The 24,948-nt window shown below is 36.6% G+C and overlaps 1 protein-coding gene across 2 annotated transcripts in view; it reads right to left on the reverse strand.

The window, feature by feature from the left end:
- Nucleotides 1–24,948, reverse strand: part of UMAD1 (UBAP1-MVB12-associated (UMA) domain containing 1) — a 235,909-nt gene that overhangs the window by 51,035 nt on the left and 159,926 nt on the right. For both annotated transcript variants that reach the window (XM_068550606.1, XM_068550605.1), the window contains exon 3: nt 22,425–22,498. In XM_068550606.1, the coding sequence (XP_068406707.1) occupies nt 22,425–22,498 (74 nt within the window). The remainder of the gene's footprint in view (nt 1–22,424; nt 22,499–24,948) is intronic.

Genomic DNA, 24,948 nt, shown 5'->3' on the forward strand with positions numbered 1-24,948 from the left:
TCACGAGGCAACCTAGTATATGGAAGCCACATACTAAAAGTGGTGGAGTAGAAAGATAACGAGTCTAGGATATTGATGGTATCATGGAGTCATTATACCGGCTCTCAATTGCCTAACTTAGGACATTTTCAGATGAAGAAAAAAAACCCTGATTTGTTTAAACCACTAGTTTGAGTGTCCATTACTGGCAATCAAATGCAATTCCTGATTCGTCCAGGTGCAGACACATCACAGGCAGCACCTAGGTTATACTGTCTGAGGGGTGATTAAAAGTTCTCCTGCTTTCTCAATAACACCTTTTCCTTGATATTATATAGACTATCAATAAAGTATATCATGCCAGTATTATTCATTCTTTGGAGACAGGAGTTGAAAGCATCTGTTAAAATGCAAATACTGTCTGAGAAGAGTTACACTTTAGGCTATCAATATAATTGAATATCTCATTGTGAATTAATTTATTAACTTCCGTGATTGGGTAGGTCCTGAGGGGATGGAACACAGGACAGGTAAGTTTTCCTAAAGGAAGACTAGTCAAGAAAGGAGCAATGTCAGGCTACTACAGTAAGAATCTCTTCTTCCCTCTCCTGGCCCCTGAACCCCATCCCCATCCCCTGACTGCATTCCCACCCCAAAGAGACAGATGGGCAGCCTTAGGGGTAGAAGGTACAAAAAAATGAAAGGAGACATACAGAACCTGAAGGAAAAGGGTGCCAAAGGCAAACTTATGTTTATTACATAAGGCTGCCCATAACCTCCCCTCTCTATAGGAGTACTTTATTTACTCTACAAGAGAATTCCATAGTTAGCTAATAAACAGCATTGGTAGATTAGCTATTCATTTGAAAATTAAAAATCACTTTTCTATTCACCAAGTGATGTGAAAGAAAGGACAAAATCGTGGTAGTGAGCAGCTAAAGCACAGGACCAGTTCACCGGGACTGGATTTACCTAAAGTTTTTACCAAGCGGACAGTTGATCCATTCAGGCATGCAAACACCTCTCCAGTGCTTGCTATTTTCTAGGCTCTGCGCTAGAAACTAGAGATTTGGAGATGATGATGATGATGATGATGATGATCATGTCTTATCTTCAAAAAACTTGCAAACCTCTACAGGAGACAGACATGTAAATAAACTATTACAACACTCTGGGATGTATGTGACACCACAAGTGCATACAAGAGCTGAAGTAGGAGAACAGAATTCACTTTGAGAATAGTGAAGGGTGGTTAGGGAAAGCCTCACAGAGCAAATGATATCTATGCAGGGCTTTCAAGGATGAATGGGACTTTGCTAGGGAGATAAAAGGGGATATGCATTCTAGTTAGAAGGAAGAGTGCACACAAAGCTGGAGATATGAATTAGCATGGTAAATTCAAGTATTTGTTACTGCTGTAGCATCAAGTGCTGAGGTAGAAGTAAAAGAAGGGGAAGTAAGTAGAGCCCAGGTCAGGAAGGGCATTGAATGCCACACTAATCAGTGTGGACCTTATCTGGTGTTAGTCACTGGAGCTGAGCCAGCGGTATGGTAAGATTTATATTTTAGAAAAATCACTGCTAGCTGTCGATTTAGAAGAGAGCAAGGCTGGAGGGAAGAATATCACCTAGGAAACCTTTATAATAATGCAGATGACAAGGGACGAGGTCAGGCATGGTGAGGGTTTGTCTCTGGTTCTGCTGCGTGGAGGGTGAGGGGCAGGGAGAAGGAAGGTAACATCTTCCACCTGGACTGCAGTGTTCATTTTGGAAGAGTCGTGTTTCACCCACCTGCCCACCACATTTATAAAGCATACAGGAGATGCATTTTCTCTCTGAATTCACTTTTTTGAAGTTTTTTTCTTTATCTGTAATTACACTGCTAGAGATTTCATACTAAATGAACCCAGAATAGAGGCAGCTTAGAAGGAGAATCCAAATTCTGCTGTAGGTGTCCTCTTAGCTTTCAGAATCAGTATTACCACTTTATAAGAGAGTGTTTTCTTCGTTTTTAAAATGAAAAGGAGAAGAGATGGGAATAGACCCCTTCCTGTCTCCCCCAAAATATATGGATAAATGAGAAAACAAACTTGAAGCACTTTGAGTTTCAAAGAACTAAAGCTATATTATGATATCTCTAAGGGCTGGGTTAGAATGGGATGACCAGCAAACAGCAAAAGGGCCAAGCATGGAACTTACCCAACTCAGGAGGTCTCTGAGTTAACAAGAGAGCTGAGTTATGCTTATGGTTGCCAAAGTGAATATGGGTGATTTTTTAAGTCTAAGTATGATGCGAATATTGCATGGGGCAAACTTATACTAAAAATTATCTGTTGTTTATCTGAAATTCAAATGTAACTGGGCATCCAGTATTTTTATTTGCTAAATCTGGCAGTTCTAGTTACGGTAGTACTTTAAGGGGGAAAAGTTGGCTCAATTAATGACCTGTGTATCTTCTTTGTGGCATTCTGGTTTCTTTTATGCAATAAGAAATGTTTTAGCTACATATAAAGGAGCATGGTAGTACTTTAAGGGGGAAAAGTTGGCTCAATTAATGACCTGTGTATCTTGTTTGTGGCATTCTGGTTTCTTTTATGCAATAGGAAATGTTTTAGCTACATATAAGGGAATTCTGAAGCACGACAATATAAAAATGTGAGCATAAATGGCCACTAACTTCCAAAAACCTTACCAACAATATGGGAAATCTCACCTTCTAAAAACTGTGTTGTTGAAAACAGCAAAGGGGGAGCACTCCTAACTAATGAAACAGTATGTTACCATTTTTCAAGAGAGAATAAATAATGTTCATTGACATATTATAAGTATTACAACTTCAAAGACAAGTATTTCTAAAAAGCAAACAACCCACAAGAATATAGAGGCATAAAAACTCTTTGAAAGAGATAACATTTAGAAAAAAATTTTTTAACAAAGCATACTTTCATGATAAATGACAGGAAAGAGACCCACCCCCCAAAAAGTTTTTCATGTTCATGGAGGTCTTACTAATATGTCCTCAATTGACTACCAGGAAAAGAGAGTGACAGGGCCATATCTGGAATCCAGGGCAAGGTGGAGAAGCCCAAATGTCCAAACTGGGAATCCTGCAACATTACACTAAAGCATTGTGGCAATTTTTTATGCACTTTAAGCTCACTTTTACTACTTTCAGAACTCTTTCCTCATTAAGGCACAGATATAAAAACTGGGAGCTACTTATAGGGTAGATACCAAATAGTCTGCCTGCTGGTGAGATACAGACCTTCACCTTGCATACGTAACAGCTGGAGAAAAAAGAGCCCTTATTCATCAAATTTAAAAAGCACTCTCTCATTTCATGCTAATTGTATGGCCTTTTGCATGATATACAAAAGATTGCCTAAAATGAAAGGAATTAAAAAGAAAACTACCAGTCTCGGAGGTTCTTTTGGAACAAGATTAACTTATTACTTTTTTAGAGAAAGTAGTTGACAGAGTAATTCAAGTATTACATTTATTTTCACAGAATGACCTTTACAGGTTTTACTATTATCAACGTCTTTCCAACTGCCTCTTGCTGCCTAACATAATGTGGCCTCATTTTACTAATCTCAGTGCTCTAAAACCTTTAGATTATTATCAAACAGTTCATAAATTATAGAATTTAAAATAAAGTACATAAAGATTTTATATGATTTTTTTTTTCCACAAAGGAAAGGGAGGCTGATTACTCATAAATGTTTGCTTTCCAGCTCCTGCAACATGTAGGTTCTGCTTCAACTGGTTTCTTACAGAAGTGCAATATCAAAAATTCATTTGTAGTGATGGATATTTACTATCAATAATAATATACAATAATATAATAAGTGACAATATTATTCAAGGGTTGTAAATAAGATGATAAGCCGTGATAATTTATGACATACCATAAATTATGGTACATGGTTATATATGAAGTGGGTCTTTGAAAACCTGCGTGAATTTAGGTTAATGTTACTATAAATATCAACCAATTATTAACAACCATGTAAAAGCCGTCAGGGGAAGAGGTGGAAAGCAGAGAAATGGTAGGTGAAGTTCATTCATTTGGGCACAAAGCAGCACTTATTCCTTCCAGAACTATCTACCAATTGCTATCAGCCAACTGAATCAGGGTTGGCAATTGCAAAGAACAGCTGCTTCAACAAGCAGCCCTCGAAGAAAGCAAAAGAATGATTGGGCTGCCGAGGCTCCCAAAAGGACTGACCATTCAAGAAATTAAAAGCTGAAGCAAACATGCTAATAACTGATGTTTACTATACACATTAAGGCTTTTTTAACCTATTAGACTGGCATTGTCCAGTAAAACTATCAGGCAAACCACATTTGTAATTTAAAATTTTCTCATAGCCACAGTCAGTTAAAAGAAACAAGTGAAATTCATTTTAATACTTTTTTTTTTTCTAACTCGGTATATCCAGAATATTATCGTGGCAACACGTAATCCACACAAAATATCACTGAAATATCTTATAATTTTTCTTTCATACCAAGTCTTTGAAACCCAGTATGTATTTTACACATATAGCACATCTGAATTCAGACTACTGGTCACATTTCAAGTGCTCAACAGCTACATGTGGCAAGTAGGGACCACATTAGGCAGTGCAGTTAAAACTTCACAGCTTGGAGGAAAAAAAAAAAAGGCCTTGCTCTTAATTACTACCTAATGTTTTCCTGCGAGTCAAATCTCAAGCCACCAGTGAGGTTACTTATTCTCTGTGTTAATGAACACAGTAAAAACAAAAAAGCTATACCACTAGAAACAGGGTTTGCATTCTAAGAGGTCATGCTTAATTTTCATTAGTAACAAGTATTTATCCATTAAACTACTTGCTTTCCCTGGCCACATTTCTGATCCTGCCACAAATTTCAGGAGTCTGCGTTTTTCTCTGAGGATCTAATTCTCAGCCATATCACCCAACATTCAGTGAAATTTTCCCATCTTTACTATTTGTCACTTGAATAAAATAGTGTTCCAAAGTAGTAAATTATGTAATTCCTAAATCCAAACTGGTTTATGACTAATTGGTAAGAATCATGGAGTTTCCTCATGAAAAGAGTTCCAAAAAATCAAGAAAAGAATAACTGAAAACAAATGAGTACTAAAATATACTAAATTCCAGGCTAACAAGCTCTTCGGCCCTTATGAAACTACAAAGGACAGCGTAAGGGCTTGCATGCAAAACCGAAACTCAACAAGCCATTTTCAAGAGCTGAGGCAGGGATGATCGTTAGTAGAAAAATAAGTGACGGACAGGTGCCAGTATTTAGTCCTCAAATCTTAATATTCAAAATGTAAAATATTTAATATTTCTTTCAAAAATGAATGCCAGTTTATATTTTTCTTCCTTCACATTTATTGTTAGAAAATTTTTATTTCAAGTTTGGGTTTTGACTTGACTGACAATTTCAGGCAATATATTAGAAACCAAAAAGTTAGTGGAATTATACGTTTTATAATCAACACCTAAAAAGATCTTGAGGTAGAAACAGAATATTCCTCTTAGTCACTTATAATGAGGTGAAGTAATAGGTTTAAATATGTCAGAAAGACTAAGCATTCTCATATTCTGCTTTTATCCATAATTTATCTATAATTTAGCCTATAATTCTCATATCATCTTCAGATCTCACTCTCCTGTAGCTCTCTCTACCTTTCTGTATTAGTAAAACTCCTTAACACTTAACTCGACTGAGGAAAGCAGTAGCATGGCGAACTGATTCATTTGGTTAACTGATGGTTAGCTGTGTGATGCCCTGAATTTTGCTTGAGGGACGGACTGCCTCTGAGATATGGTTATAGCCTCGAACCCTGGAGTTCAATTATGGCCAACTGTCTTACATGATCTTGCAATGATTAACTTTTAAATGTATCAATATAACAAAATTTTTCACCACAAATCTTCCACAGAGCAATAACCCCAACATTTTAGACATGGAGAACAATGTTTAACAGAGCCTTGCCCCAAATAAGTGTTTAAGAAATACTGAAATAAATAAAATGGTCTGATAGTTCAAAATGGACTTGGATAAGGAACTAGGGAATTATCTATTAACGAGGCTAAGCAGGTTTTAGTTAGGCAATGATAAAAATGCAAAGTTACTCATCGGATCTTTTAGTGACTAAAGAATGTTACACCGGAATCTGAATCCATTTTTCTTTCAGAGCAAAATTACAACTATTGAAGTTGAAAGCACAGTATCTGATTTCGGTTCTCAATGTCAATAGGCATGAAGTGGAGGTTTAAAAAAACAAGTAAAACTCATGGAGATTATCCAACTAATAATGGTGCACCTCCTTCTGTTCTGATTCAGTGGCCCTTTTTGCACAAGTGTGATTTCTGAGGGTCTCTGTAGGTCTGGTGTACAAGTGCTGAAATTCTCTTTCGTTGACTTTGGACTTGAAAGTTCACCCTGGTGAAGGCTACCCAGGCACTGGTTAACTGAAATGCTACTGCCATTGCTTCCTTCTTTCCTTCCTTCAACAACTATTTATTTGACACTTATCACACGTAAGTACTGTTTTTAGGCATTAGAGTTTCAGCAATAAATGAGACAGAGAAGATCGCAGCTTTCAACAATCTTACACTCTTCCAGTTATTACCTGTAACTTGTCAGATATAGCACACTATAAGCAACTGCTGAATGTAAACAGTATTTGATATACTAAAAATGGGGAATTAAAATTTTAAGGAGTAGCATAATACCCATGGTCTAAAGAAAAGTTTCAGATGCTTATCATTTACTTATTTTGCCAACTTCTTAATTCTTGTGCAAGAAAGTCTTGTACTATTTTCAATAGCTAAGGAAGGCAAAACACATTCCAAAAACACTAAGGAATCACTACTTAAAAATAAGAGAAAAAACACTTAAAATCACTTTTTAAAATACCATTTAAAATCTGTCTTCAGTCAGGAATGGATGCCAGAACAGTCAATACAAAGGAGAAATGTCCAAAACACAACGGAGTTTTGAGGAAAGGCATAATACATAATAGAACTAAGAGCCTCTTTAGGATTTGGGAATCAGAATCATCACTGAGCCTGCCTAATGGGAATGATTAAAGATAACCTGAAAAACTAACAGAAACTATGGCAGACCTGATGTAAATAATTCAATTTGGAAAGATGGAGTAACTTTACAAATATGCTCCCATTAATCCAGCATTGAAAAAGTAAGGAATTTGTCCAAAGTTACGAGTGTTTCAGTACTACAGTAATGAGATGAACAAGTTATTCTGTCTTTGGTCTAATCTAAATGTTCATTCTTGCATGCAACTAATATTAAACATTTATTGAGTGCCTGACGCATGCCATGCATGGTGCTAGGCACAGAGAACACAATGCTGAAGCAGCCAGGATGCCCAGTTCATGATGCTCCTGGTCACCATACAAGGAGCCAGAACACAGGTGTGTAAATGTGCGGAGGGAGCAGAAGAGAGGACTTTATGCTGCCTGAGGGAGACAAAGACGGCGCCTGAGTTGAAAGATATTTGAGCAGGAGTTTGAAGGAGGATCGGAACTACTCAAAGTGTTCATGAGGGGTGAGGCGTAAAGAAGGCACTCCAGGAAAAAAAGAAAATTGCACGCATAAACTCCAGGAGAAAGGAATATGCTCACGGCATGGTAAGAAACCCCGTAAAACGACACAGGACAGACCTGGATGTTTATACACTGGGCAGGGCCAGATCATGAAGGGACATGCACACCAGACAAAAGTTACTGGATTTTACCCTAGAAGAAGCTAAGAGCCCCCTATGTCATCAAATAAGGCAACTACATGGTCAGGTCTGTGGCGAATAGACTGAATGGAAGTAAGACTAGGGATGAGGAGGCTATTTCAGAAAGTCTTTGCAATAGTCCATGTGAGCGACAGTAAGGCCTGACCCACTGCAGGTGGAGTGGAGAGGGAGAGGACAGGACAGATAAGTGAGCTAGAAACGAAGTGACTTGGTGATCAACTGCGTTAAGCTTGGGGGAGAGGAAGAAGTCAAGAGTAATTCCCTGGCTTCCGACTTGAGAAGATACCTGTCTCCCGACTTGAGAAGATACCTGTCTCCATGCCAAGCATTCTATCAGCTTTCAGTTTTGGATTTTGGCTCCCTGAGGCTGGTCACTGCTGATCTGTCTCATTCTCTCTGTCCTAAAGAATGTCCTTAGGTGCTACAGAAATACAGAGGCGGCCACCACCACCTCTGAGTGACGATGAGAAGGAAGCACCACCGCCTGTGCCTCCCTGCCTGGTCTACACAACCTTCAGCAACCACACCAGCAATCCTTCATATGGCGCCCATTTTAATTCTGTACACAAATAATTAAGTCGAAGTATAGTTATTATGGGCCCCAGGAGCACAAGGCACTATGGAAAATAAAAGCAATGTGCAGGTTTCTGCCGAGTTATGCAGGAAAGCAATACAGTGCAAAGCAGTGGTCAGTCAGGTGCAAGTCCGAATTCCAGCTCCATTACTGTTACTGGTTATATGACCTTAGGAAACTGATGTTCTGGGCCTTGGCTGCCTCTTCTATAAGATACCTGGATAATATAGTCTATCTCATTGGTAAAAATTAATGAGATAATACATGTAAATTTCCTACTAGCACCATGCCTAACTTATCGTAGATTCAAAAAATAGTAAGTAAATATCCTTCTTTATTTCCCGTCCCCTTTTGACTACTCAAAGCCTTTCTGCTTCCAAACAGAATCCAGTTATCACCAATGGGTGTTTCTCTCTACTTCCCCATGTCTACTGTTGGCAAAAATGAAGCTTCTAAAATTAAAACAGGATGGTATCTATATCACAGACTGCTTACAGTCTATCCAATCATCCCTCTCTTCCTTATTACTGGACCCTGATTTTGCTGAAGGTGGTAAAATACTAAGCAAAAAAAACATTTCCTAGGGTCCCTTGCCACTAGGGGTAGCCTAGTGTGTGACACAGTAGAGTCAGTAAAACTCTTGTTAGAGATTATTTGGAAAGTTTCTGGACATAGGTATTTTTATTCTCCCTCAGCTAGCTTCCTTTTTCCAACTTCCTGGAAAGTCGTATGATGGCTGGATTTGCAATAGCTATCCTGCAACTATGAGAAAAAGATCAAGACTCATAAAATATGAGCCTTGACATACTTGAGCTCCTGAAAAATGCTTCCACCACCTTCCACCAGACTTCTTATCACATGGGAAAAATAAAGGCCTAAATTTAAGCCACTGCCTTTCAGGTCTCTGTAACTCTCTTCTGAGCCCAATTCCAAACTGACTGAGGAATTTCCTAAATTTAGGGATTTCCTTCAATCCTATTTTGGCATGAGTATCAAGGCATCAACCATAATTTCCTTCCAATTTAAAAAGAAACTCTTATTGCGTGTCCAGTATGTGAGATTCTGTGTATGTAGACATAGAAATAAATATTACCTACTGACTCATTTTTTTTAAAAACATCTTTATTGGAGTATAATTGCTTTACAATGGTATGTTAGTTTCTGCTGTATAACAAAGTGAATCAGCTATACATATACCTACATCCCCATATCTCCTCCCTCTTGCATCTCCCTCCCACCCTCCCTATCCCACCCCTCTAGGTGGTCACAAAGCACCGAGCTGATCTCCCTGCGCTATGCGGCTGCTTCCCACTAGCTATCTATTTTACATTTGGTAGTGTATATATGTCCATGCCACTCTCTCACTTCGTCCCAGGTTACCTTTCCCCCTCCCCGTGTCCTCAAGTCCATTCTCTATGTTACCTACTGACTCATTTAATTCTTACAGTAACCCTGCAAAGTTTAAGTAGTGTCATTCTGATTTTACAGCAAAGGGACACGAAGGTCTGAGAGGCTAAGTACTTTATCAAAGGTACCTTAGTGATACAAGGCGAGCCAAGATCGGAGCTCCATGTCTATCTGATGATGAAGTTCACATCCTGGCAGCTATCCATGCTACTACAGGGGTCTGTGAACTCACTACTGTGAGGAACTATGACTCCCAAGACAATGTCTCTCTAAATTAAGTACTCACTTTTCCTAGGTCGTCCGTACTGATATCTAAAATTCAACTGGGAAACCATCTTAAAATGTATATCTAGAGCAATGAAAAACAGTGTGTAGCAGGAGACCATGAAGTGGTTGATGTGGCAAGGGTGAGAGCTGCCTATGCCTGAGGTACACTCTGCCTGAAAGCAGCTAGACGGGGCTGACAATCTGGAAAGGAGGCTCCTTTTACCTGGGGCCTCCAGTCAACAAGGACCCTGAAGAAATCATGTTAAACTGGAAATCAGCGTGTGAGCCTGAGGCATCGGAGAGAGAGAGTAAGTAAAGGTGTCCAATGTCATACACATTCTCACAGTAAAAAAAAAACTCATGATCTTGTCACACGTAATTTTTTAAAAGAGTGAGAGACAAAATTGGGAGTTGTGTACATCTCTTATAACCTATTAAAAAAACACTTTAAATACAGACTTGTTCTATATAAGTATTAGATAAATATACATATAAATGCATATTTTAACTCTTTCTTCTTCACAATGAATCTGAAGCAGCCAACAAGAAGATTCACAATAAATTTAAAAATCATAACCAGGAAAAATATAAAATAGGAATATGAAATAAGAGGGAAATAAAGTAAGCAGACATATATCCTATAGGGTCCTAAACAGTTACTAAAATTGAGCTGTAAATTTAGGTCTGAGCATCCTCTTGCCAAAGGAAAATGGAAAAAAATGACTAGGTACAAAATTCACAATGGCCATGAGAAAAAGAGAATATTACCACCTCAGGAGAAACAAAATATTTTCTGTTAGCATAAAAGCAATAAGAAATCAGAAGACCTAAGTGGGACTTCTCACAGGGGAAACTATATAACAGAGCAGACAATGTCTCAGCAATTCCTCCATAGTAAATGTCACAGAGTATTCCACACAACAGTTTCTCACAGAGTTACTCAATCAAGCTGAAAAACAGTTCAGGGAAGGCAATCTGTGCAGGACTGAGGCAATGAGATAGGAATATACGGCTCTCCAATGGGCCAGCTTGATCTAGTAATAAATCCCAGAATATCTACATGAACAAAGAGACAGCATTCTCTTTAAATTATTCTCCAACCGAAACCAACTTAAGAAGTAGGATTATGCAACAGTTTCCTGACTCTTTTCAGTTCAGAAGTTCTGAGAAAGTTTTCAGGGGCTTTTTATTATTATGTAAATGGTACTTCAGTCCACTGGCACTGTGCTCTTAGGTGTAGCACTTATGTGCCAATCTTTCCTCCTTCTCCAAGGAGAAATAGGCATTAAAAGGCAGAGAAAAGGTAGGCTGCATTACTTTAAAAAATTATGGCTTTTTGCTTTTACATTAGGAGGTTCTACTACACACACTTTCTATTATATAACTAATGTTAGAGAAAATTTATGAATTCACACCCATAATGATTTCTTAACTAATTTAAAAGGCAATGAGTGAAAGGCATGTACCTAAGAATATGACGTTCCAAAAATGGACATTAAACAGTCCTTGAACAGGTAGAAATTAATATCAATTATGAACAGCGTAGGATGAACACAGGAGTTCACTGAAAAAAAAAAAAAACTGACGTATAGTAAGAAATGGGGCCTGTTAGGTCTGGAAAGAAATGTAAAATCTATGTAAATTTAGCTGAGCTTAACTAAGGTGTAATTTTTTTCTATGTATTCATATTGATGCACTCTCATAAGCATATTCACAGGAATCCTCAGTAAGGTACAAAGTGGAATATTCAGAAAATGCCAATTAGGCCAAGTACATACCTGCATGCCAGTTTTTCCACTGCATAAGGAGTCAGATGAAATTTATCCTTCAAAAAAGAGTCTCTAGTTGTGTGTGAAGACAACATAAATATCGTTGTGCTTTAACTTAAACTCTCTATAGAATCACAAGAAGTTACGACTGTAACATGAACCAAAGGAGGAAAAAATAAGGACCATTTGATACTAATTAAAAAACAGGGGATTAGAAAAAAGATGGCTGTGGGAAATAGGGAACAGTTGTTCTCCCAACATGGACCTCTCACCCTGCTGACTCTGTGGTTTTTAAAACTACAAAAGTGAAAACTGGAAAAATGACAACAAAATTACTACCAACAGATAAACAGAACATTCTCTATGGTTTTTAAAATAATTTCTAAATTGGAGATAGAAAACTAAATTTGCTAAGCAAAAAGCCAGCATTTCCACATTTTAGTTCCTCCTTCTAAACACATACAATAAACACACATATTGGATCTAATGTAGCTCCATCCAATGCAATTACAGGTTCCCATTCTTTGATTCTAATTGCAATCAATTGCAATGAATCAACAGATGAGGCAGGATATTAAAGTCACATAACTTTAACAAACTAAGATTGCTAAAGTTAAATAAATATCATTGTGGTCACTTTAAGCTACCTAGCTTCATCAAGCAGAGCTACAAAAGCAGCAGGTGAGCAGGTTTCTGGCAAGGAATAATTGGTGCTGAGCAACAGACTGTGTACATGAGCAGAAACATTGCATAAAACTCACATTGCTGGCTTACCCACACCACATGTGCATTTTGGATGGAAACAGGGGCAGCTCTCATACACCTCACATAGTTTGGCCTTTTCTGGCTAGGATGAATAAACACTATGTTTCAGTGTGCTAGTTAACCCCAATGGAAAACAAGAAAATACTAGAATTATGACCTCTCAATTCTAATTTTTTTCCAGCAAAACTGAAACTAGGACAAAGACATAGTGGTAACAAACACATACAAATTTGAAGTTATGGAAAATATCTTTACAAATACTGATAAGCATGCCTCAAGTTAATTCATCTTGCCAATGTTTTGAGCTATCAACAACCCGCAGTAATCTGACTGTCAAATATAAAAGTAAAAAGTTTATAGATTTAAAGAAATAACAAAGTATTTTAATTGTTCTTTACCAGTGGCCAAATTTATCATTTTCCCAGACTTTGTAAGCAAGAGCAAGGACCGTGAAAGTGGTTTTTTGCAGTCTGACAAGTTACCTCCAAGGACTTTTGCACAATTCCTTCCTAACAAGCATGAAAGCCTGATTAATCAATACCTAAAATCTTCATTATGCAGCAGATTCTCCCCCTCCCCCCTCTCTCCATCCCCCAATCAAAGCAGCAGTATAAAGGCTGGCGTTTGGTGGCAAAATTCCAATTCACTTTCCAAAGAGGTAAAGAGCCAGGACTTCTGGGGAGGAAAAGATCTCAGACACTGCATCTAATCCCCCTACTTCACTGACTAAGAATTGAAGTTGAAGAGAAGCTTAGCAACTTGTCCTAGATCAAACACTTGGTGAGCAGAGGAATCCAGCAAAAATGTACTTTCTACTATATTATATGGTCCAGTAATTCAAGTGAAAATAAAGATTGGAGAGATGCACTCTACAAAATCTTTTTCCCAAAAGGTATCTTGCATAGCAGGATAAATACATCAAAGAATTAAATTTACCATTTGAATGATATAAACAGTGCAATAATCCAACTGTGCTTCATTTCCCAGTAAATCACAAATTTGAAATGGTTCTGTATTAGGAGAAACAAAAAACAAAAATCCTTGCACTCATCTTGGATAAAATTATATTCTCATAAACTAACTGTTATAAAGGGAGAAATTAATATCTTCAAACTAAGAGTCTCAGAATCATAGATATAGAGGAAAAAGCAAGATTTGTAGACAAATACATGTTCAAACCAGTAATCCACAACCTTTTGGGGGGAGGGGGAATGTGACTTTATAACTGATACAGTGACACTGACAGGTAGATCAATGAGAACAGTCTGGGCCACGTGATTTCCAATGATATGTGAAGAATAAACTCCAAGTCACCTCACTCTCCTCCCTGCTGGAAAGTCCCCTAGGTGAGAGGACAGATGTTTTGACAAACCATGATCAGATGTGATGCTCTGTGATCAACTAATTAAGAGGTCTTAAACTTAAATAAACCAAGGCAGGAAAGTACCTACATATCTCCTAAACATCATCCTCAGTAGACTGTGCCATCATTTTTACTGCCATCCAAAATAGTTCTTCTGTTAATAAGCAATATCCTCACCATCAGACTTACTATCATTTAAAATATAAGATATACTCATTATAGACAAATAGGAAAATCCGAACACTGGACAGTATGATTTAACCTATTTATCTATCATTCCAAAGGCAACTACTGTTAATGTTTTTATGTATTACATCATCTTTTTCTGCACAGTTTTTATATAGCAATAATCATACTGTAAATATAATTTTGTACCTCAAATCTTCTAACTGAAATTATGAAACCAAGAGTCTTCATATTTTATTGAAAACTAATCATAAATTTCACTTATGAAAACTAAAAAATATTCCATTAAGTGGATTGCCATCTTTCTGCACATACAACTTCTTGTGGGTTTAAAAGATTATTTTCTCAGAATAGAATCCTAAAAGTGGAATTACTGTCAAAATATATTAACATCTTTATGGCTCTTGATACTTGCCAAAATGCCTACCAAAAATGGTTGTACCAATTTACACTGCCTTCAATAGCAATTCCCATTATACCTGTATTTGGACTATGAATATCTTGTGAGAATTAACAGTTTCATAATCATCTTTATACCCCCCATGAGGCAGGAGATAGATGGGCCCCAGGCTGAACAGTTTCTCCCCTGTGGACAGAAACTCCACAATAGCAGAAACTCCATAAAAGCAGGATGATGGAGGAGGCTGGGCCCTGCCCAGATAAAAGACCAAATATTCCTCATTCTCGAAGTCAAGGAGACCTCCCCGACTACACATGCGCAGAAAGGCTCCTTGGAGGTCAAAAAGGGAGGGGGCACCACCCCATAGTAAGTGATGTCAACTACCCATAGGCCTCTTCGCTAGAATCCTTCTTGGCTAAGAGATGTGCACGCACACAGGGAAGGACCCTGAGATATAACAAATACGGACTCAGAACCAGGCAAAGCAAGATGACCGGTCAAAGGAAACCCGGAAGAAATGCCCCATAAATGTGATTCAAACTACCACGAGGGCGCGACTCTCTCTGAGCCCGCCCGTGTGTCTATCCACACGTACTGTACTCTTTTTCCTCCTAATAAACACTTTACTTGCTTCACTACTTTCCGTCTCTATGTGGAAAGTCGCTTCTACACAGCTGACGGGCCAGGGCCTTGTCACCGGCCACTAGTCCCTGGTGGTCTGGTGGCTAGGATTCAGCGCTCTCACTGCCGCTGCCCAACCTCAATCTCTGGCTGGAAACTGAAATCCTGCTTCAAGCTGCCATAGGCTGAGGCCACCCGAGATCACCCATACTTTAAATTTATAAACTTATATACCATAATTATACAAAAAATTCTTAAAACCGAAATCCTGACACCCAGTGGATGAATGTTTGCTATTCTTGAAACTATTCTTGAGAATCACTTGAGTCTCTTTTTTCCTATACCACCCAACCTCAATTCTTTTCTACACACAAGTAGGTCTTTAATAGGATAATCTTATACCCCCTTTTAAGGAGTGGTAACCAAAGTCTACATCATATGGAATTTACAAAGTTCAAGGATATTCTCATTCATTTTAATGACTATATAAAAGAAAAGAACAAGGAAATTCATCCCTACTGAGTCTGAAGGCTCCTATAGCTTTGTTGAAAGACATAAAGGAAGTACAAAAACACATTAAAAGAAAAGTGAACATTTCATTCATATGTATTCATTCTATATCTTTTACAAAAAATCAATTTTTGTTCCCTAAATTACTCAACTACGAATTTCACATGTAACTCAACAATTTACAAACATGCAAATAAGAAATTACAAATACTGTGTACTAGATTGAGATGTGTGCTTCAAATGACATGAATAAACAAAGTCCCCCATATCTTTACTGTACTTTCCAGGGATTCTAATATTATGCACTTAACAATCTTAGCAAACACTTTGTTGTTGTTGCTACTACCTAACTGTTTTTGCAACTGCCATTAAATTTCCTAGTACAAATTGGCTGTAAGATTATTTTAGATCTTCATTAAAAAATTTATATTAAATACGCAATAAGCTACTTTGGTTAACAGAAGTTGGGAGATTATTAGTGTCACAGTTTATTATAAGTAATTTTTGTGTCTTCTGTCAGTATAACCACAGTATCTCAATACCACCAGCTGATAATAATCTTTATAAATCCTACTTTGCAGCTATACCATCTGTTAGTTATTATTTTATACATCTCCATATGCATATGTGAATTAGTTGTCACTCAAAACAAATATACAAATGGAATTGTGGTTTTGTGGGGAGATTTTTATTGGCTTGTTTTTGTATTTTGTTATCTTTAGGCTAGTGAACTAAATAAATAAACATATTCCTCTATCTTTGAGACCAAAAATAAATGCAAATTTCAGTTATACAAATACAAACTTCCAGTTATAAGTCATGAGAATGTAATGTACAGCATGGGGAATACAGTCAATAACACTGTATTAACTTTGTATAGTGACAGATGGTTAACTAGCCTTATTGTGGTGATCATTTTGCAATGCATACAAATGTTGAATCACTATGTTGTACACATGAAACTAATATAATATTGTATGTCAAATATATTTCAATAAAATAAAGAGGCTAACAAAAATGCAAATTTAAAAATACTTTTTTAGTACAAATAAAAGAAATTTAAGTTCAACAATCTAAAAGTATCTGCTAAAACTGGTTAAAATTAATAGTCACCAAAATTGGATATAATTATATTAAAAAACTGATACTTCCATATTCATAGCTCTCAAAGTACACCTACAAACCAAAAAGCAATAGGTCCACTAGTAAATTAGTAGCTAATATGGTTCCAGTTTTCACAATATAAAATTAGACTGAAGATTAGAAAAGAATGACTACTTACTTACTTACTCGTAATGTTAATTCCCTGAAGAGATGAATCATAATGACAAAAATTCAAAACCAGGCCCCCTATTAATCTGTGGGTTTATCCCCCTGAGCTGTAAATAACCAGGCTCCTACAGTAGCAGAAAGCAATAAGTAGTTGTAATGTCATTACAACTCACTACCAAAATTTACCCAGAAAGGCAACAAGAAAAAAAGAAGGAACAGAAGGAGGAAGATAAACTTACAATTGGATAATTAGTTCTAAATTATCACTTTTTCCCCAAGTACTAGAGTCTAATGACTTTAATAAGCCCAAACACAGTTTACAGGAGCTTTATACACTACATACCAAAAACATGGTGAATTCTGTTAAGAGTTACCAATGGCAATTAAAACATAAGACGAAAGCACAACCTGGGAGAAACCACATTTGATGACTAAATAGTTCATTGTTTCCTTAAGTTACCCTATTTTAGGTAATGATACTTTAGGATCATATACAGGGAAAGCTAAGGTACAAACAGTAGTACATAATTAAAGTCATCATTAATAGAAACCCTGAAATATTTAGAGAGGGGGATTAAAGAAGAGAAAAACGTACTTGAGAAATTACGATTTCCTGGAATGAATGCTATACTATTTTCAGTTTCTTGAAGTAAAAAGTCCCACTAATTACTTATACAAAAAAATATGCTGCTTTTCATAGAGTCTTTTGTGTATTAAAATAAGTTATACTTCAACTTTGTAAAATTTAACTTTTTTGATGCCCAAACCAGATCTCCTTTTTTTCAAATTATATTTCATCTAGATGTCAGAATTTCCTTGATGTCTGTGAGACAGTTGTACTTGGAGAGGCAACACAGTTTTGAAGTATGCTTGGGCTATATAAAGTGTAAGGGAAAACATCACAGACTACTTAACAAAACATATATATACATTTTTAACATGTTTATTGGAGTATAATTGCTTTACAATGGTGTGTTAGTTTCTGTTGTATAACAAAGTGAATCAGCTATACGTATACATATATCTCCATATCCCCTCCCTCTTGCATCTCCCTCCCACCCTCCCTATTCCACCCCTCTAGTGGGACATAAAGCACCGAGCTGATCTCCCTGTGCTATGAGGCTGCTTCCCACTAGCTATCTATAACAAAATATTTTAACTGCCATTAAAACTACAGTATATATGTATAACTGATTCACTTTGTTATAAAGCAGAAACTAACACACCATTGTAAAGCAATTATACTCCAATAAAGATGTTAAAAACAAACAAACAAAAAAAAACTACAGTATAGCACAGGCCAGGTTCCATTCATTTTTTAAAATATTTCATTACCTGTCATTGAGATCCATGGGTGGAAAGTAGTTTCATACCATGATTTGCTTCTGTATGTCTAACATGTTCTTAATGAGGGATTTCATTTCACAGGAATTTATATTAATCATATAAAATTAATTGTATAAATAGTAAAAAAATGTTTTTCATGGTTCAAAGCTCACCTAATACATGAAGCCTTGCTTGATTCTCCCTAATGATATTTCTTCCTCCACTAAAGTCTCAGTTATCTTTGTAGTTATGGAATTTAAGAAACTTATTTATTCCACTTTATATTATAATGACGTGTGGAGTTTTCTAATTTTCATGAATAGATTGAGAATGTCAGCTTCTATAAGTTAGAATCACGGAGTCTTACATATCTTCATATCCTCTCCGCCCCATGTCCAACAATTCCTCGAAAATAGTAGGCAATCTACATGTTTATCTGAATTCACCAAAAAAACGTTTTGGGGATACTAAAATCTACTTTCTCCAAAGGGTCTTTAGAAAAACAACTTATGTTTTGGTAATTAAGAGTGTTATTTTGAAGCTCTATGGAACCCACACTAACTGACCAAATATGTTTTCGTTATAAATAATATTTCAACATTTGTTGTATAGCCATTAAAAATGAAAATAATGAGACTTTCCTATTAGGTACAATAGGTACAACGTTTTAATCAGATGTATGTCTTTCAAAATATCAACTGAAATCATTATACTTTGCCTTGCTAATGTATTGAGTGTCAAAAATAATCTAAATTAACAGATTTTTTTTTTTACGGGTAACTCCTAAGAAATAAAAGAAAAACATTTTTTTTACAGTGAGAAAAAAATAACTGTGTGTTGATAATGTAAGATGGAAAACAGAACTAAATGAAGAGATTTACTCATAAGACAGCATTTGCAGAAGACCACTTATTATTCATGTATCCGTCTAGAAATCATTGACTGGGCACCTATGTCACACCATGTGTGTCTGTGCGGAGGCGGTAAAGGTAAAGAAGGTGGAGTCTTCACCGTCCAGGAACTCACACTATAGGGAAGTCATAAAAGGCAACACAAGTAGTAAAAGGACACTGGGCTTATCTCTGGCTGGGACAGCAGGGAAATGAGTTCACAACGAAGGTGACACTTGAACAGGGTTTTGGGTTTAAGCTTTATTCTGTAGATTTCAAGGCATTTGGGGGCCTGAACTAAAACCAAACCAAAACAAAACAAAAAACCCCCTGCTGTTCTTTTTCAGAAAGGGATTTGGGAAAGAAGCTGCTTGTCTAATAACAGTCAAGTGGACAGATGAGGATGGAGTATGAGGAACCAGATTTGGAAGATATTTGAATCAAGAAGAACATCAACATCAAGAATCAACAGGACTTGATGATAGATTTGGTAAAGGGGGGTGGAGAAGAATGAGTCAAATGACATTTTTAGGCCTTTAATTTGCCAAGACAGATGATGACATTCAATGAAATCTAGATTATCAGTTAACAGCTGTTTATTGAGCACCTTCTATGTTCCAGACATTATTCTAGACCCCCAGTCTATTTTCACTGTAGTCAGGAGAGTCAGTCAGACAGTAAACAAGTGGATAATCTGAAATAGTGATAACCTTGATGGAGAATATAAAACAGGGTTACGTGAGAGTGACTGGGGGAAGAGACACTTTAGCTGAGGTCCTCACGAAGACTGACACTTGGACTAGTAAGACCTGAATGATAAGGAGGCAGGCAAGTGAGGCTCCAGTAAAGAAGGGGTAGCAAATGAAAAGGCTGAGATAGGAAAGAGCTTAACATGATCAAGGGACAGAAAGGCAGCTGGCGGATGGGGACGGGGTTTGGGGTATGAGGAGAAATGAAGTCTGAGAGCACATGGAGCTCCTTATAGCCCATTGTAAGGAGCTTAGCAGTGATTCCAGTTACAGTGGGCAGCCAGCATGTTTGAAGCCAAGGAGTGATGTGATCTGATTCAATTTCTGTGGGCTGTGAGGAGAACGGACTTAAGGGGGAAGAATGGAGGCAGAGAGTCTGGGTGAAAGTGGTGGCTTAAATTCCTAGCAGTGCCCATGTTGAGAAGGGGTCAGAGTCTGGATATAAAGGGAAAGGTGATAGGACTTACGGGTGGAACTGCAATGTAGGCTGTGAGGGAAAGAAAGGAACCAGAGGTACCTCAGGGGGTGAGATTCTAAACCACTATATAAAGGGTGGTGTTATTAAACAGTGATGGTGAAAACTTGAGCAGAGAGAAGCTTCAGGGTGGTGGGGTCAGAAGTCAATAGTTCTTCTTTGCTCAAGTAAAGGCTGAACTGTTTAGAAACTTGTAAGTGAAATGGCAGGTAGACAGCTGGATACAGTCTACAGCTTTGGGGAGAGGTCTATGTGGAGATATACTTTGGGAGTCATCAGACTCTTCAAAGAATTTAAAACCATGAGACTAGATAAGACTCATCTTGACCCATCAAGGTAGATTACGCGGGGGAAGGGGTAGGAAACATGAAGCAATGCTTGTGGTTTTAGATTTTTAAAGCAAGGAATAATAAATTCCATTTTGGATACTTAAGGTGGGGATAAGTGATTAGTTGGCTTTTCTGCGGTGAATCACACTAGCCTCTAAAAGTATTTTAGTATTACCCTCTTGTACTGTGACTTAACCCTGTCATCTCATTTGGAGTCTCCCTATTTCATTTCTGCCACATCAGTAAGCTCTCTGAGAGCAAACGGTGTCTACCCAATCCCCAGCAACTATTCAGAGAGAAGGCACTTTTATCTGTTATACCATGAGTATAAAAATCCAGTCTTAATGGTTAAGAATTGATTGTATAGTGGAGAGACTAGGAAGTAGCACAATAATGAGCTAGTTTCAAATCTCTGAGGATCTATTCTCAAAAGTTTCTTTCCCTCAAAATTAATCTTGGAATTCTTCCTATCAATAAATCGACTTTGAAAAATAATTGAGTTCCGCAGACATTTCCACTGAATCACATACCTAACTAAGCAGTTAAATTCAAGTAATCACGGATGATTTCTAAACCATCTTGGTGGTTCTTTCCTAAAGCTCAAATATATCAACCTTTATTTCCTATCAAAGATGCTACTTATGTTCAGTACACAATAAATATTTGAATAAATAAAAGAGATCAAGATGCTTCAACATATAGACAGGAAATTTTTCTTTGTCCTTGTATCTTTTTTTTCAGTACTACATACTCAGCCCCTTGCACAGTGCATTGAATACAGTCAGTGCTTAATAAATATTTGTTGCATGCATTAACAAAAAAAAACAATGCACAGTTTTATGGGAAAGATGGCTCTTTTCTTCTTCTACATCAATTTACTTCCCATGTAACTTCTTTAAATGTTTTTCTCTTGATTATAAAATATGTACTCACTGTGGAAAATATAAATACAAAAAAATCTCTCTTCTTAAGATGAACATTACTCTCTATTTATAACTCATGATTGTATTTATTCATTCATTTAACAAATATTTTTGACTTCCTGTTCTGTGCTAGGCTTTGCGGATATGGTGATGAATCAAACAGCCCAGGTTCCCTTATGTCACTCCAGTTGTATGCAATACCCTCACGTTCTACATGTAGAATACACGTAGAGGTGTGTCACCACACAGAAGGTTTCAAAACCCATGGATATCTCTTCCACTCTAATAGTTAACATTCCCCCAAAGTCTTAAAAATGACTATTTCAGTGATTAAATAAGGTTAGTATGTTTCTACACAGAATATGAAAGTATGTGAACTACACTTTCAAGTACCCACAAAGAGCAAATAATTTTCTCAGGTGGAAAAGAACACAAGCCTTAGTCTTTTTACCAAACAATGTCAAGGAGTGTACTTTGATGGTGGAAATGCTAATGTAAGACAGTTCTGAATAAGTTATTTTCAAACCTTTCTCTATAGGTTCATATATTACCTATTTATTCAAAGGTAATAGAAAATAATCTCTCAAGTAAAAATAATTCAAATGTTTTAACTTCAGTGTTCTATTCCTCTATTTCCAACAGAGAGTTTCCATTACCAGCACTGGGAAAAGCTTAGCACTTAGGAAGTCACTCCTGCCTGCCATACCCTGATTTTCAGCAGATGACTTGTTCTCCTGATACCTAGGCACCTATTTGCATAGCAAGAGTGGAAGTTACTATTTATCCTCAGAGGTATACATAATCACATTGACTTATTCGGTTTTACACCAAAAGGACTCATTGAGTTTCACTTACCTCCAAAGTCTCATTGCCTTCTGTGCCTGAAGTTTTGCCTCTTGCTGCCACTCTTTGCTCATGAGCTGTATCTCCTATGAAGCAAAAGAAAAAAATAAAACTTTAGCATACCACTGAGGCCAAACTGTCTACTATTTATCTGAAATACCTTTTGTATGTTTTACATTGTGGAAGCAATTACTATTTCCTTTGTTACAAAGTAAATAAGTTAATATTTAAGAACAGTAATTTTATAAAGGTCACAGAAATCATCCGTAAATACATAGATATACAATCTAAACCAGAAATGTATCCTGCTTTATATAGGTTTACTCTGGAAAAATCAAGTGAATTTATATTTTGTAAATCAAGTCATATTTCAAATAAACTAGGAAAACTTATAATTTGAAGATAAAGCAAATTATTTTCAAACATTAAAAGTCTTAAAAAAAATTCTTTATAATATGAATAACTGTCCTTCAAATTTGTTTTCTAATAAGGTTTACTCTTTATAAGCGTTTATTTGTGTCTCTGTGGATTTGCCTCAGAGTAGATATATATGTTTGCATGTAGTAATTAACCATATGTCAAACAATTTTTACAGCAGGAAAGAACAATGAACAAATTCATAAATTAGCATTCAGTTAATAGTTTGATTCCTAAAGGTGGTGCCTGGGAGGGTTATATTATTTAAACAAAGTTGGTGACTAGGCTGCCTCTAAGGACACAGGACAGACAGAAATATAGTTAGGTAAGTACAGGCATAATTTAATGTATTCGTGTCCTATTATAATGTATTAACTAATAATCTGTGATTAACACATGGTAGGTAAAGAAACAATCAGCGTACTTCTTAAAAGCATAATGAGAGGTTAATTTAGTAATTTGTAAACTGCTCTTCCCATAAAATTAAGCCAGCTCAGGAATGTCTACAACAGGGAAGATTACAAAATTCACATATAATGACTTGGCTGACACTAAAGGTTAGGAATTTGTTGACATAGGGAAGGTCACAGTCTTCACTGGAGGTAACAAAGTATGAAAGTCTGGGCTGGGCTTAACTTTTCCATAGTGAAACACAAAAGTTTAGTTTACCAATGGCTATAGTCAAGAAAGGGCCCTGTGAAAATTTTAAAGAATTAAATAAAATTCTGTTAAATTCTAAAACCATAAAGCAAGAATTAAGTTGGTAGTTTACTTACTTAAAAGATAAAGGAAATCCCCCAAATGTTTAGAATCCAAGCACATCATGCATATTCCAGCCTACAAGTTGTGTTCTCAGCTAAGTACGGCATTATTACTATTGGGCGGAACCCAGCACATAGTAGGCGTTCCATAAATACTAGCTGAGTAAATTAGTGAACTTCTATTTATAGTTTCTGGTCTATAAAACTGTGATAATACTAAATGGTGTGTAATAAAAGCTTTATTTGAGCATACAGTTAGTGGTTTTCCTCTAAAACACATTTGTGAAACTTAAAAGGCAAATTTATTAAACACCATTATGATGTATTGTTATTAGTGATCTGTACTTGGAGCATAACTTGTTAGATTTTAAAAACAGTTAATGATTTTTTAAAAGAATCATATTGAAACAAAAGCATTAGGAACTGTTAAATTACATCTATAGGATAATAGAGTTAATAGTTGTTAAGTGAAAAATTATGTCAACTTACGTTTATGACCCAGGATGTCAAACAACAATTTTGATTGACATTTTAAAGTTATTGTTTAAACTGACCATTTATTTGCACATCAGGAAGAGTCTTATTTTCAGAAATCCCCCTTGTCTCTTAAAGTTAGGGATAAGCTAACCAACCCCCAGTTCACAGATGGCAAAACCAATGCACAAGTTGTTTAGTTTGCTTGGGTAAAGGCAATGAGACCACTGAGACCACAACAGCATGAGCAGCCAAGGTAATGCAAGTCTCTGTATATTGAGGTCAGGTGTGTTTAATAACTCACATGCCTGAGGTTTATACGGAAGTATGTGGCATCCAATATGAAAGGTCATTTACTCAAGAAAGATTTTTTTTCACCTTTTAAAATGATTATTGGGCCATCCCCTAGCCATACAAACACTATTTGGCTGAAATCATTCAGCACAAAGTCTGTGCTTCCTTTGCCAGTTTCTGATTCCAAGGTGTGTATCTGTATCACACTTTCTCCATTTCTCCCTACTGCTTGAATAACCAGAAAGGTTATCAGCCAGTGTTCTTGACATCACACAACACATCTGCCTGGAAGCAACTGTACAATCACTATTTCCTGGAATGCCATATCTGGCGATGACTCAGGACAATAACTGATTACAAGGAAAAATGCCATCTGCGAGATGATTCTCTATAAACAAAGGCACAAAATGAAAACTACACAAACAACAAACAGAAAAGAACAGGTCACAGTGAAATATAACTTTTGAAGTTTTTTTCCTCCCACTGAAGAATTATTTGATCATGGTAAAAATTCAATTATTTTCTCTGACTTGTTATAACCCACATGAAAGTTAGATACTTCAACAATAAATAAAGATGCATGTGATGAA

The sequence above is a fragment of the Eschrichtius robustus genome, chromosome 8 (genome assembly GCF_028021215.1).
Source record: "Eschrichtius robustus isolate mEscRob2 chromosome 8, mEscRob2.pri, whole genome shotgun sequence".
NCBI lineage: Eukaryota > Metazoa > Chordata > Mammalia > Artiodactyla > Eschrichtiidae > Eschrichtius > Eschrichtius robustus.